This window comes from Sinocyclocheilus rhinocerous, unplaced genomic scaffold, assembly GCF_001515625.1.
Source record: "Sinocyclocheilus rhinocerous isolate Xijiao unplaced genomic scaffold, SAMN03320098_v1.1 scaffold382, whole genome shotgun sequence".
NCBI classification, from domain to species: domain Eukaryota; kingdom Metazoa; phylum Chordata; class Actinopteri; order Cypriniformes; family Cyprinidae; genus Sinocyclocheilus; species Sinocyclocheilus rhinocerous.
Window position 1 is genome coordinate 1,904,454 of NW_015642829.1, and position 16,623 is coordinate 1,921,076.

The following is a 16,623-nucleotide window of genomic DNA, read 5'->3' on the forward strand; positions in this document are numbered from 1 at the left end:
ATATGCGCGTCATTTTTGCTGCGCGCAGCTTCTCGCTCGTGCTGACGCGGCGAGTATACTCTAAGCGCTGTTTTGTTGTGCTTTCAGTTTCGTTTGCCGTTTGATGTTTCTCATATGCAACAGAAATTGCAGCGCTTATGAGTTGACCAGCGCGGTGGTCGCGCCACTGCGACCGCACACAAAATTTAGTCGCACAGGCAGAAAAAATGGTCGCAGTCTGGAGCCCTGCTATATCATCTGAAGCCATTCCATATCTTAATGTGAGGGACAGAATTGATGTTTACAGAAACTCATCTTCCTTCTGCTGCAGCTGTCAGTCATTCTCCGCTCAGCATTCAAACAGCACGTCACGTTCAGCTATGACAGTCAGCACGGTAAAACTCTCTCTCCAAGATGATATATTCCCATTTTAATACTTTAAGTTTAAGGAAGGAAGGAATTATCACAAACAGAAATATTATTAGAAGCCTTTCTTTTTCTCATGATTTCTACCTTATATTCATGAATGTTCTTTTGTAAGAATACAAATAGTTAACAGAATAAACATGTTTAAATTGTATAATGTGCACCAAAGATTTATTTTTTCAAGATATAGTTTTTGCTGCTAAATTATACAGTCAGCTAGTTTAATTTCATAGCTTATATATTTTTATTCAAATGTAGTTTTTCTCTGTAATGAGTAAGTGAGTATTTAGTGGATTGCGTTTAACAAAGGGTTTAAAAGAGTGACCATTAGTTCCACAAACACAGTATTGATATTCTGTAGGGGTGTAGAAAAAAAATAGCGCTGGTGTTGGATCAATATTGGCCAATTCTTAGAATTTGGAATACTCTATGTAATCTTACACTGCAAAATAATAACTCAAAAAGATTAAAATATAACATCATAATTATTTACGGAACCCTTAAATTAATCAATTACATAATGAAAGCCATAAAAACAGACAATTAATCGTGATAATCGGCATAACCGTCAAAGCCCTAAAACAGACAATTAATCGCAATAACCGTGATTGTTTTTAGACAATTAATCATCAGCCAAATTTCATAATCGTGACAGCCCTAACTACGGTATGCCAACATACCGTATACCATAACAGAATATATACATTTTATTCAACAGAATCTCTCAAACCTACTTCTATTAATTTTAAAGAGGCTGGGGCATTTAAAATCAAACTTGCTTATAGTTTTATTACATTAAACGGACAACTGTCTTTTCATTTTGTGCCAACTGACTCTCAAACAAATAAGGCAGAATAGCTGCAGCTTTACTTAATGATTCAGTGGATGTTTGGTTTGTAATGAGCAAAACATTCTCATTGGCTACAAAAAAATAAGCCAAACCAACACACAAATTTCATAAAGGGGGGGGCACTGACATGGCTTTCAGGCACTGATTTCTGTAACATCAAGTGGATTTTTCAAAAATAAACTTCTTGCATCCTGGGTGCTGATCAGGGTGAGAATTTCTAGTATTTCATTAAAAAACAGCATTTCATTAAAAAAATCAATATTGCAGCATTATTGAATTTACAAAGTATTAAAAAAAATTTTTCACATCTATTTAAAATGTGATATCAAATGAAACCATTTAAGAATTCACAAAATGAATAAACACATTTGACCAACATGGTTCAATAAGGTCTTGTAGAGACCTAGTAGATTCTCAAATATCAGAAAAAAATTGAAATGCAATTTTCAAACTGATAGTTGGTTGACCTTCAAACAACAACACGATAACACACAGAAGCAGTCCGAGTAAAAGATTGTTTGAAACATTTAACTGACCTGCTGGCTTGGCAGTAATTATGGACATGCTGCTATAAGCATAATGAATACAAAAATATTTCTCTGAATCGATATGCCCACACGACAGAGACAAAGCAATTCTCTAATATAATATAACTCATAACAACAAATATTTTCACATTTGTCATAATAAACCGACCAGATGCCCAAGGACTGGCAAGCAGAATAATAAACGTACAGATTGATGTTCTCAGATAATGGGAGGAAACTAATTTTACTGTCACTTAATGGCCAAATATGGGCGTTTCCCATACTGTCAATATAAAATATTGCAGCTACCAGAAATCATCTCCAAATTCCAGAAAAAGGAATTACTGCATAAAAGAGGTGATATTGGCTGGCTCTCAAAACACAGTAAGCTGCCTATATAATCAGCATATGACGCCAAAAAATGTTGTCAAGGTAGGGAACTAAATAGGTTTTCAGTCTCAGTCAGTTTAAACGCTGCAAACGTGCCTACGATGCCCAAAAATATTGTCTGGGTGGGCAACACACTTGCTTTTGAGACACAGCCATTATGCATTGGGCCTAGTTTGAAACTGTGGCAGTTCAGGCCCGTTTCCTCCTCCAAACACAATCAGAGTTACAACAGGTTTATCTATGTAACCAGCCATGCCTAAAATGTTATTAAAGCTCTGGGGCCTCACTTGACACTGTTTTTGAATATACAATATTATTTTATAACTCAAAAGCAAGAGTGAAAGTGAATGTAAATGTAAATACAGCAACAGAAACTTGCTAACGGCTAACAGCTGGACACCAGCAAAACACAATCAGCTCGTGACAGCGAATTTAAAGCTATTAAAACATCAAAACACCCCTTTTAATTATCCAACAAGCCCATATTACAATTCAAAACTTGGTAAAAACGAAAAAAGATCAACTAGTGCCAAAAACAACCGACCTGCCCACGTCAAAACCACTTGTTTAGCCACAAATCAACCACCTCAAACTGACCTGCCGTTAAATGCAAATTAGCTTGAATAGATAATAAAAGCGGATATGCAAGTAAAATGTGAGTTTATAAATAGCCTATATAAGAGATGCCAAATATCCAGACGTCTTTAAATTCGCTCATTGAGCTGTTCGAGCTAAGCTAAGTGAGCACTGACTTGCAAATCATCTGCTATTAGCCGCTAGCTTCCTTTAGCTTCATACACAAACCCACTTACCGACAATCAAACTGGATCTTTCCTCCATACGACCCCAGATTGGATCATTTAAATGCTGTTTAATAATTACTCAGCCGCGTGCATGTGCCTGGATGTCCCGATTAAGAATAACACGCCTGTGTTGAGATCAGATCATTGGTTTATTGTCTGCTGTTTGGGTGTTTTTCCTGCGTCACCAGCATCGACCGCTGCTGCCCCCCTCCCTTAAACTGCCTTCAGCCGCTCTCTCTCTCTCCTGTGTCAGGCTGCTTAGAGACCCGTCACCGTGCTATAGGATGGAAGTAAATGAGAAGTGTATATCCGTGCATTAATTGCCTGGACGTGTGACTCAGCTGAGCATGCGCGGTTTCGAGGACTGCTCGCCTACCTAACACCTGATTTTGTGACATTCAAAAGCGTAGTATCATTCTTCTTATAACAAAATTAACGTTGTTGATTCTCCTGAACACATTTATACTAGAAATGTTGCTTAAAAACCTTTGTTTAGTCATAAAGTTGTAATTTTGGGACAAAGAATACAAAATAAAGAATTCACTTCGTATTAATAACAAGTAATTCTCTTAATAAATTATTTATCTGGCTTTAAATGTCTCATCGAAATTTAAATTGAATATATGATACTTTTTTAATTTAAAAAGTTTCTGGAATAATTTGGAAAAGTATATTTTAAGAGTGTAAAGACTGGTGTACTTTATTTTAAAGATGACATTTTGAAATGAAATTTTGAAATGTTATTAATAATAGGCTATGATAAATTGGTAATAAAATATAGTTAAATTCCAGGATAAATACCATAAACATAGAAACAGACACTTTGCAAACTGAATTTATCACTTTTTGGAAATAATGTTTGCTTTTTAGGATAAATGCACTAAAACAAGTAGCAGCAGCATGGAATAGAAAATGTAATGTATTTTCTGTGACAATAATGTTAAGGTTAGTATGTACAAACACCTCTTTTCTGTGTTTTTTTATTACAAATGTGTGTGTGTGTGTGTGTGTGTGTGTGTGTGTATATATATATATATATATATATACATACAAATGTATACAATGTATAATGTACAATATATAGTGATAACAGACATCATGCACATACCTATTTGCACACTCACCATGAGCTAAAGGAAAGTAGTGTTCTAAGCAGGCAACATGAGCATTGTCTAGGAGAAAAACCAGTTGCAACCAGTTTACACCTTTTCCTGCATGCTTGAAAGACTGGGTGATGACTTGCATGAAAGCCAATGCATTAGAAACAACATAAACCCACGGAGTGTGACATACTGTACATGGATCACACTTTAAAATCTGAACATTTTAATGCTGGCTGTCTTGACACATGCCAAAGAATGATATTTTCTAAATAGATGACATCAGGGTATCATGTAATCAGGGCTGTAACTGAAACAGTAGGCATTAACCCTTAATAGATGTTTTAAACAGTAGTTATGATACATGGTTGTCACATGACCTCATCACGTGAGTGGAATAAAGCAATCAGGTTGGAAATAAAAGCAGTTCTTTTTCATTTTGTGTGAACATTTCTGGCAGTCTGATAAAATAAGTTTAAAAAAGTTAAAATTAGCAGCTGCCTGTAATGGCTTATTTTTCATAGAAATGAACAGTCAAGTTAATATTGCATTGTAGGATACAGTATTTTGTACAGTTCTGCTGTGTACATTGTATAATGCATATTATAACAAATGCTGTACCAAACAATACTGTATACATGCTGTACACATACATACTGGAAAATAAGAGAAGTATATTAATATTCTATTCCGAACCCAATCCACTTTATAGACCAGGGCTCACCAAACTCGGTTCTGGAGGGCCAGTGTCCTGCAGAGTTTAGTTCCAATCTTAATCAAACACACCTGAACCAGCTAATCAAGCTCTTACTAAGGGTGTAGGCTATTCACACCTGTCTTGTTTGGTTCGATTGAATCGAACTCAAGTTCGTTTCCCCCTTTGGTGCGGATCTTTTGGGCAGGTGTGAATACAGCAATCGAACTCGGGTGCGGACCAAACAACCGTACCGAGACCCAGCTGAAGAGGCTTCCAAATGAACTCTGGTACGGTTGAATGGATGAACCAGTGAATGGATGACCTTATCAACATATTTATTTGTATTTGGTCTCGACCAAAGCAAGTGAACTAGCGGACTTTCCTGGTGTGAATACACCCTAAGTATACTTGAAACTAGGCAGGTGTGTTAAGGCAAATTGGAGCTAAACTCTGCAGGACACCGGCCCTCCAGGACCGAGTTTGGTGACCCCTGTTGTAGACCAAAGCATTGATAAACATCCTTTGACAACTGTTTGCTTTAAAAGAAAAAGTGTTTCAACTAAATTCTAGCCTACTACAATGACCTGGATGAATGAAATGCTTCATGGACAGGCCACCTGAATAACATGAGTCACTCAGCTGGACAATCTCTGCTTGAATAGAGCTTGACCCCTACAATCCATCAGTGACATGCATTCAATTGATTGGTCACTCAAAGGTTTTTTGTACAGTGCAGAGAAAACCCCAATGCCTGACAAAGAGTGGATGCAGGTTCTTGTGTAGTGTAAAGAATGGAAAAGGCTGAAGTTTAGTCACTTGATCTAAAGAGGAAAGCACCTTCAGTACCAAGTCTGGGCTCATGTCGCTGATGATGAACTCACTTGACATCAACGCTGCTTTAAATATTCAAGATGAAAACTGAAATATTGTAACTCCATATAGTCTATTCAAGCGCTTTTATAACAACAGATCAACAGCGAGCGCGTTAGTTGTCGTGCATGTAAATGTGTGTATTGGGACATTATTCCAGACCATTTGTGGGGTTTTTTCCGTACGGTAAGCAGAGATCGAGGCACCTAGTATACTGCCTCGTATCTCATATCTAGCTAACCACCAAACGATTCTGGCAGACAGTACGTTGCTAAGCCATATTCTGATTCAACTGCTCACCGCTTAACAACGCAGACATGGCAAAACTGTATGATCTTTGGAACAATAATGTAATATTTTGATGTTTCACTGAGACAATGCTTCATGGACAGGCCACCTGAATAACATGAGTCACTCAGCTGGACAATCTCTGCTTGAATAGAGCTTGACCCCTACAATCCATCAGTGACATGCATTCAATTGATTGGTCACTCAAAGGTTTTTTGTACAGTGCAGAGAAAACCCCAATGCCTGACAAAGAGTGGATGCAGGTTCTTGTGTAGTGTAAAGAATGGAAAAGGCTGAAGTTTAGTCACTTGATCTAAAGAGGAAAGCACCTTCAGTACCAAGTCTGGGCTCATGTCGCTGATGATGAACTCACTTGACATCAACGCTGCTTTAAATATTCAAGATGAAAACTGAAATATTGTAACTCCATATAGTCTATTCAAGCGCTTTTATAACAACAGATCAACAGCGAGCGCGTTAGTTGTCGTGCATGTAAATGTGTGTATTGGGACATTATTCCAGACCATTTGTGGGGTTTTTTCCGTACGGTAAGCAGAGATCGAGGCACCTAGTATACTGCCTCGTATCTCATATCTAGCTAACCACCAAACGATTCTGGCAGACAGTACGTTGCTAAGCCATATTCTGATTCAACTGCTCACCGCTTAACAACGCAGACATGGCAAAACTGTATGATCTTTGGAACAATAATGTAATATTTTGATGTTTCACTGAGACACCAGATGTCGCTGTGGTTCCATGTTCTAGACTAGTGCTTCTCAACGGGTGCTTTCGGCCAGGACCGCATTTCTAGGACTCTAGTTTTTTGTGACAGCGCCACCTACCGAGTCGGAGAACCGCAGTCCCAGGAACGCATTTCCAGGACCCTAGTTTTGGAGGACCGAAAAAAGTGCCACCAAGGCAGTATTTCCACCTAGTTTTAACCACTTAAGAGTTTTAGTGGTTTTTAAAGGTTTATTACACCCAAATACTACTTTCTTTATTGCAGTTAAACCTGGTTCCTAGGAATGTTGAGTAATTATTGGGTCTAAGTAGCATAATATAATAACTCAAGTAAAATAAACAAGCAATCACGGTATAGTCTTTTCAGTCACTAGATCAACCACATTTTCAAGTACAGAGGGAAGACACAAGGATGACTCTGGGGGTAGATTTAAGATTGTGTATATTTTATAAAATAATATATTACAACAGTTGAACTTGAACACACAAAAACAAATTTGTTCATGAGGTGAACCACATAGAAAGAACTTCATGGACAACGTCTTCACTGACTCATAAGAGAGCGAAAGAGAGAGAAGTGAATGAAATAAGGAACATTTAGTTGAACATGTTCAACTCTCTAATTTTAAATGTCATATTTAAAAGATCTTAGTGACCACAGAGCGCACACAGATATACGATACAGAAATAATTATATCAATCTTCATACCAATTAATGTTCATAATACGGTTATTGCATACTGTTCAAAGATTTGGAAAAATTTTATTTTGATGTTGTGGGAACAAATGGTCTTGAAACATTCATGTCAATAAAGCCCATCTGAACTGAGAAAAAAAATAACAGAGAGAGATGCAAGAAATCTGAATAGAAATAACATATTATTGACATGACTTTTCCTGACCTTTAAATATTTAAAGCACACATTGTGATGTATGCAGCAGCACTACCTACCACCTGGATGCTCTCCCCTCTTTTCTCAATTGTTTCTCTATCACCCTATTAAATTCTTATTCTTCCACTTCACTGAAATAGTAAATGGAGAACATAATCACTGCTGGGTTAACAGAAATACTGTTAAAGCTTAAAAAAAAAGGATACATTGGACATTGTGTAAAAACAATTAAATGTTCTACTCTTACCTGTGATGATAATCCGGACCAGAGAGGAAGGCCTGCTCAGCATCCTGCAGAGACAAATTCTGAAGCCCAGCCAGGCCATATATGATGGCCTATCAAAAGAAAATTGTTAATTGAAATATACACAGGTCTGTACATAAGTAGCATACGGTATAATATACAGTAGGGTTTGAAAGGGCAGAAACATGCACAATACATTATATTTTTTATTGGAAATAGAACACCACAGATTAACTGCACTTCATCCGTGAAGCTCAGTTGCGTAGGTGTTTTATGTAGTACTGACTTCAGAAAAGCAAAAAGGTTGTCCTGCTGTTCTTCACTGTCACGGTAGACAGGCACCTGGCGAAAGGACTTCGGAGGATACCACTTTGAAGTCTTCCCGTTGAGTACGTCCTACGGGCAAATTATTTTGCCACAATTATTACAATTATTTTGTGGTAATAGGATTTTTAAGTGTATTGTGTGATAGTTGTTAGTGAAGGAACAACTGACTTTAAAGCTAGAATATGCAGAATTGGAGAAACGAGCAAGACTAAGGTAGATTTTGAAAGCAATCAACCGAAAATATTCCACCCCCTACATTTAGGGCTTATTTCAAAGCCAAACCTCCAAAACAAATGAACATGCACTGCCTGAGTACTGCTGAGTACTGCTGGAGTACTCCGCTGAAGATCAATGAGTGCATGGGCAGATTGTGTGCAGGTAGGCAGGTATGTATTTAGGGAGGCAGGTAGGCGACCAATCACAGACAGGATTTTTATTGGCCTCTGACTGCCATTAAATGGGCCGCATAGTTGACAATATTTTTAACAAAAGCCCTGGTTGATTTATTTACTGTGAGTCTGTAATGATGAATATGACTAAGTACCACCAAATGCTGTTCAGCTCCCGGTGACTGTACAATGAAGTTCACCAGTCTCTTTTCCTCTGCAGTGCGGTCAAAGACAGCCTGCATGTGGGCTGGAATTTCCTCACATCCTCAGTGATGGCACGCTTTCTTGGCACTCTGAATATTGGCTGAAGGGTTCCCTGTAACAAGCTTCTGGCCTCATCAGTCCAGAAGGCAAACCTCTGGCCATACCTTTTTAAACATTAACAACAAGATTAATCTAAAGTATTGCATAAAACAATTATTGGTGTCTACTTATAACATTAAGTTAATGTAGTCAACAGGTGAATATACACATATTGTTTATTGTTTAGGGCTGTCATACCCATCAATTTTAAAACGCTCTATTAGAAGAAGACACCACCACTTCCGAATCAAAGGCATGTCCATCTGAAAGAAATGTGACAATGATAAGGAGAGTCTTTAGTTTTTAATGTATCTCTTTCCTTCAAGATAGAGAAAAATAAACATTTAAAGTATCAATTTCATCCTTATATACATTTTTGAATCAACTCACCTCCTGGAATTGAAACCCTGTGCTTGTCACAATGGAAAGTGTATACTAAAACAGAGAAGAAGCAAAACATTTGATTTACTATGCTGACAGAAACATGCAAATGGTTTCCACACAAAAAAAGGGACACTTTACCATAAGCATAAAAATCCTACAGTCATTTCCACAGATCTGGCATGGCAAGCCCTATAATCAACAAAAAAATAAGGTAAGATTAGTGATACATGAAACATGATTGATAGATCAAAGCTGCTGTCTTCTCTGTCACATGTCTTGTATATGAAATGCAGATTACAGATTTACAGATTACGCAATCATATTTCAATGGAATATCTAATTATGCAATATATTATTCACCACAATATCATGCCCAGTCTTCTCAGTCCAGCTCCCAGGATCAATTTTCTGAGCAAGATCTCTATACAATAAAAAAATTACAAATAATTTGAAACAGACAGATGTGACAACCACTGAGACATTAGGCTATAGGAACTTAGCCGAAACATATCAGTACAGGCTATAGGAACGTAGCCGAAATGTAAACTGCTATATGAACATGGCAAAGAGTATGCCTCAAATGTGGCCCTAAAAATGGCTCTGTACTCAGCATCACCAAACCCAGACTCATGCAATGTGTACTGCAAGTCTAAAAAGAGGATCTCTCTCAGGAGTGGCTTCATGATCTATAATGTGATAATGGGTAAAGACATGCACATGAGAGCTGCAGTTCACTTTGTTGGAATACACATGAACTAACCAACTTAATTACCACTACATGCACTATGTAGTATCTAGTAACAGTAACATTCCCTTACACAGAGAACGAAGTGTTCTGGCCCGCTTGCGTCGGTCCAACCTGGAAAGACTAAGACGTCTTTCATGTCGACATCCTCCTAACATTAATGAAAAATGTTGTCATTATGCAGTTCTACATTTTTGTGACACCATACATATTTTATATTCACTCACTGGAAAGTTGGCAGTGATGTTGCTTTGTGTATCCTTCCATGTAGGAACAACGAACATGTCCTCTATATAAATGTCTTTGCCCTATGAAGAAAAAAACAGCAACTTTGAAAGTAGACAATAAAATAACAGAATAAATTAACAGCACAAATTTAGGCTTTAGTCTCAGATAAAAGTTACATACATGTTGCTGATCTGCTTCATGAATCAATTTAAAGCAGGCATTCCCAATCTGCAAGAAACAATCAAAACTCATCAGTGATCAAGCATAAAAGCAAATAAAAATGCTGTTTCCCTTCCTTGTTTTTATTAACTCCCCAGTACTCACATGAGAATCCAGGTCTCTTAACAACCCCAGGCTCCAGAATTCTTCACGTGTGATACATAAGGGCCCTTCTTTCACAATAATTTCCGCTGCAGGCCGTCCTGTGTCCAGCACATAATTGAGCTGCAAATAACAGATATTATTATTAATAATAGTGTGTGACATGAAAAACAATTACTATTTGTACTAATTAACTTACCAGTTTGTCCTGGATAGGATTCAATTCTTTTGCAAAGGGCTTAAATGTCAAAGAGTAGTCAATGGCTGCTGTCGGGGGCTTGCCGAGGGCCGCTGTCGGGGCCACGGCTTCTGTTGAATCAAATGTAGAAAATCACAATATATTAATTCATTAATAGTCATATGTGTTAGTGCAAGTCTAAGAATGTCCAATGTACCAGGTTGAGCAGTGGAAGGTGTCTTAATGAATACTGTCATTTCTAAAAAATATAAATAAATATTTCAACTATACAAAACAGTGAATAATAATATGCTGTATTTGTGATAGATTTGCATATCAAATTTGAAAAGTTACCCAACACTGCCTGGCTGTGGATATTCATAGCTATCTTGGTATCGAAAGCCTTTTTTATGTCGCCCAATCGTTGTTTGTTTTTGTGACAACTGTAGTGGTGAATGATATTCCTCACGAGAAACAGATGAGTTGATGGTAAAGCCATGTTTAAGAAGTAATTGTTGTTTTCATTTATGCAAACAGCTGTTCTGCTACTTGGCTGTTGACTATTCCAGCAAGTTGCGGGACCAGGCCAAACTTCCGCAGGGCATCATGGGCATCCTTTGTGTTATCTTCATGGAAACGATCATACAGAGCATAATGCTCTGCTGAACCAGTTATGGGATGGCCATCACAGTCTGGGACCACTTTCTTGCAATTCAACCAAGGAAGTGACACCTTTAGTTTCCCATCTTTGGCTAGTGCTATGTTTTCTGGAGTTGGGGCCTTTAACCGTCCTTCAAATGGTTTGAAGGGCAACCTTTCTGGTTCCTCAGATTCATGTGTGTTGCTAGCAGTGTTGGGGGTAATATATTACAAGTAACGCAAGTTACGTAATCAGATTACTTTTTCAAGTAACTAGTAAAGTAACGCATTACTTTTTAATTTACAAGAGAATATCCGAGTTACTGTAACTTTCCCCAACACTGGTTGCTAGTCCACGTGCGAAGTCATATATTACAATATGTGGCATGTATTTCCAAGAAAGGAGCATGTCTGTGAAGTCATGTGGGCTTTCAGCTCTAATGTTGCACTTTATACTGTATACAATGCCACACGGGCACATAATCACAGCCCAACCACCTGAAATGGAAAGAGGCAGAATTGAACAGATTGTAAAACGACAACCTTTGTTTATCCAACTAAAAAGTTTTTCATCCTCACTGATATGTGTATGTGAAATCACTTTTCAGATATTCAAAGAGTAACACCACTTGAAGTTATGGAAGAGTCATGGGCTATATATGATGGCTATATGCATTCAAGACTATTTAGCAAATCACGATCACTTCGGCTACGTTAACTTTCCAATGAAATGCATCACAATTGTTTTTAATGTTAAACAAATACAAATTGATTCACATTTGATACTCACACACTCTGATTGTCATCCATCTTCGCTGGTCCTCTAATTCGGTAGGTGGCATTGTCACTAAAAACCTAAGGTCCTAGAAATGCGGTCCTGAAAATGCAGCCTCCGGTTTTGCAGGCAGATGCTGCTCGCTTTCGGACTCGGAGAGCATTTGTCGCGGCCTCCATTTACTGAAGCGCTCGCGCTCGGTGACAATCCATAAGATCAAATACAAACAGTGACACTTCAAACTCATGTAAAACGCGTCTCATGCACGTGCAAAATTATACCTGCCCCCTAAACCCTCCCAGTTTCAGTCTTACCCACCCTCACTGTCCCCCTCCAGTTTTACCAGAAACACGACTTTATTAAATACATCAATTTAAAATGAAAATATAAAACCACTTAACTCGCCCACGGCGACACTGCCCCTCCCGGGGTGGGGTGGGGGGTTGGATTTAAGGAGCTGGTTCAGTCCGTGGAACACCGCTTGTTGCACACCGTTCTGTAATGGGAAATGCGAGCCGCGTGTCGTAAGTTCAACGCTCACAAGGACTTCTGCACACGACAGTCTCAGCCACAGAAAGAGAAGACAGCAATAGAAGCCTGTTCAGAACGGGCACGACCCATACGCTGGCACGCTCTAACAGCTCAGCAGTTAAATGGCACACACAATAAAGAACGACGGCACTCCTAACTCCCCGTCCCTACTTACTCTCACCCCGTCCCCGCTATCTATCTAGCTTAATCGCCGGCGGCCCTAAACGACCGCGAACGACATCCATAAGGTTTAAACCCTGTACTGGCATGGACACTACTTCGATACACCATCATAACATATGGCAATAGATGGTCCCAGTTAGTTTGATTCTCATTAACAAACAGACTCAACATCGACAGTAAAGTACGGTTAAATCGCTCTACTAAACCATTAGATTGTGGGTGATATGGGGAGCTACGCGTCTTGCTCATATCCAACAATCGGCACAATTCTTTAAACAGGGTAGACTCAAAATTGCGCCCCTGATCAGAATGAATACTACGGGGAGTGCCAAAACGACATATCCACTCCTCAACCAGGACACAAGCAACTGTCTGTGCCTCCTGGTTGGGAAGGGGAAATGCCTCAGTCCATTTAGAAAAGTAATCACTCACAACAAGGATGTACCTATGCTTTTTAGACGTCTCAGGTAGAGGCCCCAAAATATCCAAAGCAATACGTTCGTGAGGACAATAGGTCACTGAAGGATTCATTGGGGCACAAGGGGGCTTTCTATGCATCTTTCGAGAAGCACAGTCTACACATTGCCTACACCACTGTCTTACATCTGCAAACCACCCTGGCCAATAAAACCCCAGTCTCTGAATACACAGATCACACCCTGGTGTTCCTCCTTCCCCAATCAGTCTCATTAATTAGTTGTCAGTATGGTGTTCAGTCTCATTAATTAGTTGTCAGTACGATATTCCAAACACTGACATGCTCAAACCCACCATCCTCTTGAGAAAGCACAGCCCCTACCCCCAGCATCACTAGCATCTGTGTCCAATATGAAGGTTTTAGTGGGGTCAGGGTAAGCAAGCACAGGGGCAGTAATTAAACTAGCCTTCAACTGATTGAAAGCTACCTGACACTCCTCGCCCCACCTAAATCTCCTCCCCTTCTCAGTCAGTTGATGTAATGGACGTGCTATATCCGCGAACCCCCTTACAAACCGTCTATAATAAGAGGCCAACCCTAAAAAACTCCTCACTTCAGTCTGAGTCTTAGGGGTGGGCCATTCCCTCACTGCTTCCACCTTCACAGGGTCAGCCATAATCCCCTCGGCAGAAATGATATGCCCTAAATACTTGACACGGGAGGAAAATAAGTCACACTTGGAAGGTTTTACCTTCAGATTTGCAGCCTTCAACTTAGCCAGTACTTCTCCCAATCTAGATAAATGCTCCTGAAATGACCGACCAAACACTATATTGTCGTCCAAATAAACTAAACAAGTAGTCCATTGCAAATCAGCTAAAACCAGATCCATTAAATGCTGAAATGTACTCGGTGAGTTGCAAAGGCCAAAACTTAAGACATTAAATTCAAATAACCCATGTCTTGTAGTAAAAGCAGTCTTGCACTTATCTTGAGCATCTATCTCGACCTGCCAGTAACCACTTGCAAGATCCAGGGTGGAAAATAACTTCGCATTAGTCAAGCTATCCAGAGCATCATCTATTCGGGGAAGGGGATATGCATCCTTAACTGTAACGTCATTCAGCTTGCGGTAGTCTACGCAAAAGCGCAGACTACCATCCTTTTTTCTTACTGGGACAACGGGAGCAGCCCATGGACTACATGATGGCTGTATAATCCCATTATCTTGCATCTGCTTAATGTGATCATGTACCTCTTTTTGCAAATGCAACGGGCCCCGCCGTGGGGGTATCTTAATTGGCTTTGCATCCCCTGTATTAATCTGATGCAAAGTCAGGTGGGTTCGCCCTAAATCATTATCCCCAGTGCTAAACACTGAAGCATACTGTGCCAACAACTCACGGATGGCCTGCGTTTCACCCATAGACAGCCCCTTTTGATCTAACCCCAGCTGCATTAAAAGAGTATCCACAGACCACCCTCCGGGCACCTCCAACTCATCCTGCTTACTAAGAGCCACTGCTTCAGGCCCAACCACCACATCGGTAGACAAGGTCCCAATCTTCATCCCCTGCCTAAGAGTGAAAGGATTATCAGTTACATTAATCACTCTAACAGGAACTACCCCCTGCCCCACATTACAAACAACTCGAGCCACTAAAATATCACAGTGTTTTGATAAGGAGGAGGAGGGTTCTAACATTCCAGCTATCTGTCCTGCAAGGAGCCCTCTACTACCCCAGAAATAATAGCTTCACTACGTGGCTGTACTATGGAGTCTGTTTGTACAGTTACAGTCTTAGGCTGACAGGCATCCCCAGTGCTAATTAAGGGAAATTGCTTACCCATGACTGAACAACACTGCTCCCTCAAATCAATAATTACCCCATACTTCAGCAGAAAATCCATCCCCAACAAAATATCAGGGGTAGATATATCAGCTACCAAAAACTCATTTATTAACGCCAAGGAACCAAACTGACAAATAGTTTGCCAATGGCCTAAAATGTACATAGTACCCCCATTAGCTGCAGAGGCTTCCCCCACATAATCAAACAATGGACACCCCCCTTCTGTTAACCGTAACCACACATGTTTAGGGATAATTGATGCCTGCACACCCGTATCCAATAACAAATGCACATCAGACCCACCTATTTTAGCATTGAGGTACACTCCAGAGCTGGGTTGGTTACACAGGGCCAATCTTGTGGGCTTCACTAATGAGGGGGCAGGCATTTGGCCCTCTGTGCCCACCCCCTCTAGTTTCCCTGCAAATAGGGACAATTGCGACGTAAATGTTGGTTACACCCACACTCCCAGCAGGCCTCTCGATCACGAGATGACCGGTCCATGGCCCACCCCATCTGTCCCCGAGTCTCAAAGGATACATTTCATCTCCCAGGTGGTGGGATCTCAGCACAAGCCGGTAGTGACTGAACTGTATGCTGCAAAGTTCTCACTTCCTGTCTCAACCCTTCTACCACTCCCAAAAGTGTGTCCATTTGTTTGTTATCTGGTACACTTTCGGACACCACCCACACTTTAGTATCTGCAACAGAACAGTTTCGCTCCAAACTTCGAATTAACTCCAATTCAGAAGCCAAGTTAACAGCCTCTTATAAGGTAGATGGTTTTGCGCTGCGACGTTGGACACGCAAATCCCCACTCCCCACATGTTCTATAAAATGATCACGAGCAAAAAGATCACGGTTATTATTATCAGCAGAGGGATAAGCTTTAGTAATCAAACGACGCAAAGCATTCCCAAATTCCCTAGCGGTCTCATTATGCAGCCGCCGACGAGCTAAAAAACTGGCACGGTTCCAATCATCACTATCACATGGCTCCAAGCACCTCCCTAAAGATGCTTTTAATATTACATATCTACTTCGAGACTCAGTGGATAATCCACAATAAATGTCCCGAGCCCTACCAGATAACAATAAGGAGAGGAACTTCAATTTCAAGCTGTCGTCCCAGCCATTTACTTCAGCTGCCATTTCAAATTGTCCTATCCAATCTGACCACTCACGATTAGCTCCTGTAAAAGTATCTGGCATAAAAACAGGTCGTGCTGTCACCATCCCAGATGCTAAGCCTTGTCCCGTCAACACCCTATCATCTACAGAAGCAGCTGGTGTGTTATCTTCTTCTGGATCTAACATAATGGGCCCTAAGATCCTACCGCTGCCACCAGTGTAATAATTCTATACTTAAGCCGCTGCCACCACCTTTAATTCTTTAAGCCAGTGTGGTCTGGCACCAGAAGACAACACGCCACCACAACTTCAATCACAACAGGTAATTTTATTAGGAGAGGGGACTGCAGGACAGGCTAAACACAACCTAGAAAGCCCTAGGGCAGTGTGCTACATAAATTCACTCA

At 40.0% G+C, this 16,623-nt stretch overlaps 1 protein-coding gene and 1 pseudogene across 1 annotated transcript; both read right to left on the minus strand.

Moving 5' to 3' along the window:
- Positions 1–3,334, minus strand: part of LOC107756790 (probable ubiquitin carboxyl-terminal hydrolase FAF-X) — a 54,154-nt pseudogene extending 50,820 nt beyond the window's left edge.
- Positions 3,335–9,573: 6,239 nt separating this feature from the next.
- LOC107756730 (uncharacterized) lies at positions 9,574–16,402 on the minus strand. The gene is made up of 9 exons (XM_016573940.1): positions 16,270–16,402; positions 15,385–15,505; positions 14,637–14,809; positions 10,708–10,817; positions 10,512–10,631; positions 10,368–10,415; positions 10,187–10,267; positions 10,033–10,110; positions 9,574–9,635 (listed from the first exon to the last, which is right to left on the minus strand). The coding sequence occupies exons 1-9, from the start codon at positions 16,400–16,402 to the stop codon at positions 9,615–9,617; spliced, it is 885 nt and encodes a 294-aa protein (XP_016429426.1). The 3' UTR covers positions 9,574–9,614.
- Between the last annotated feature and the right edge of the window lie 221 nt (positions 16,403–16,623).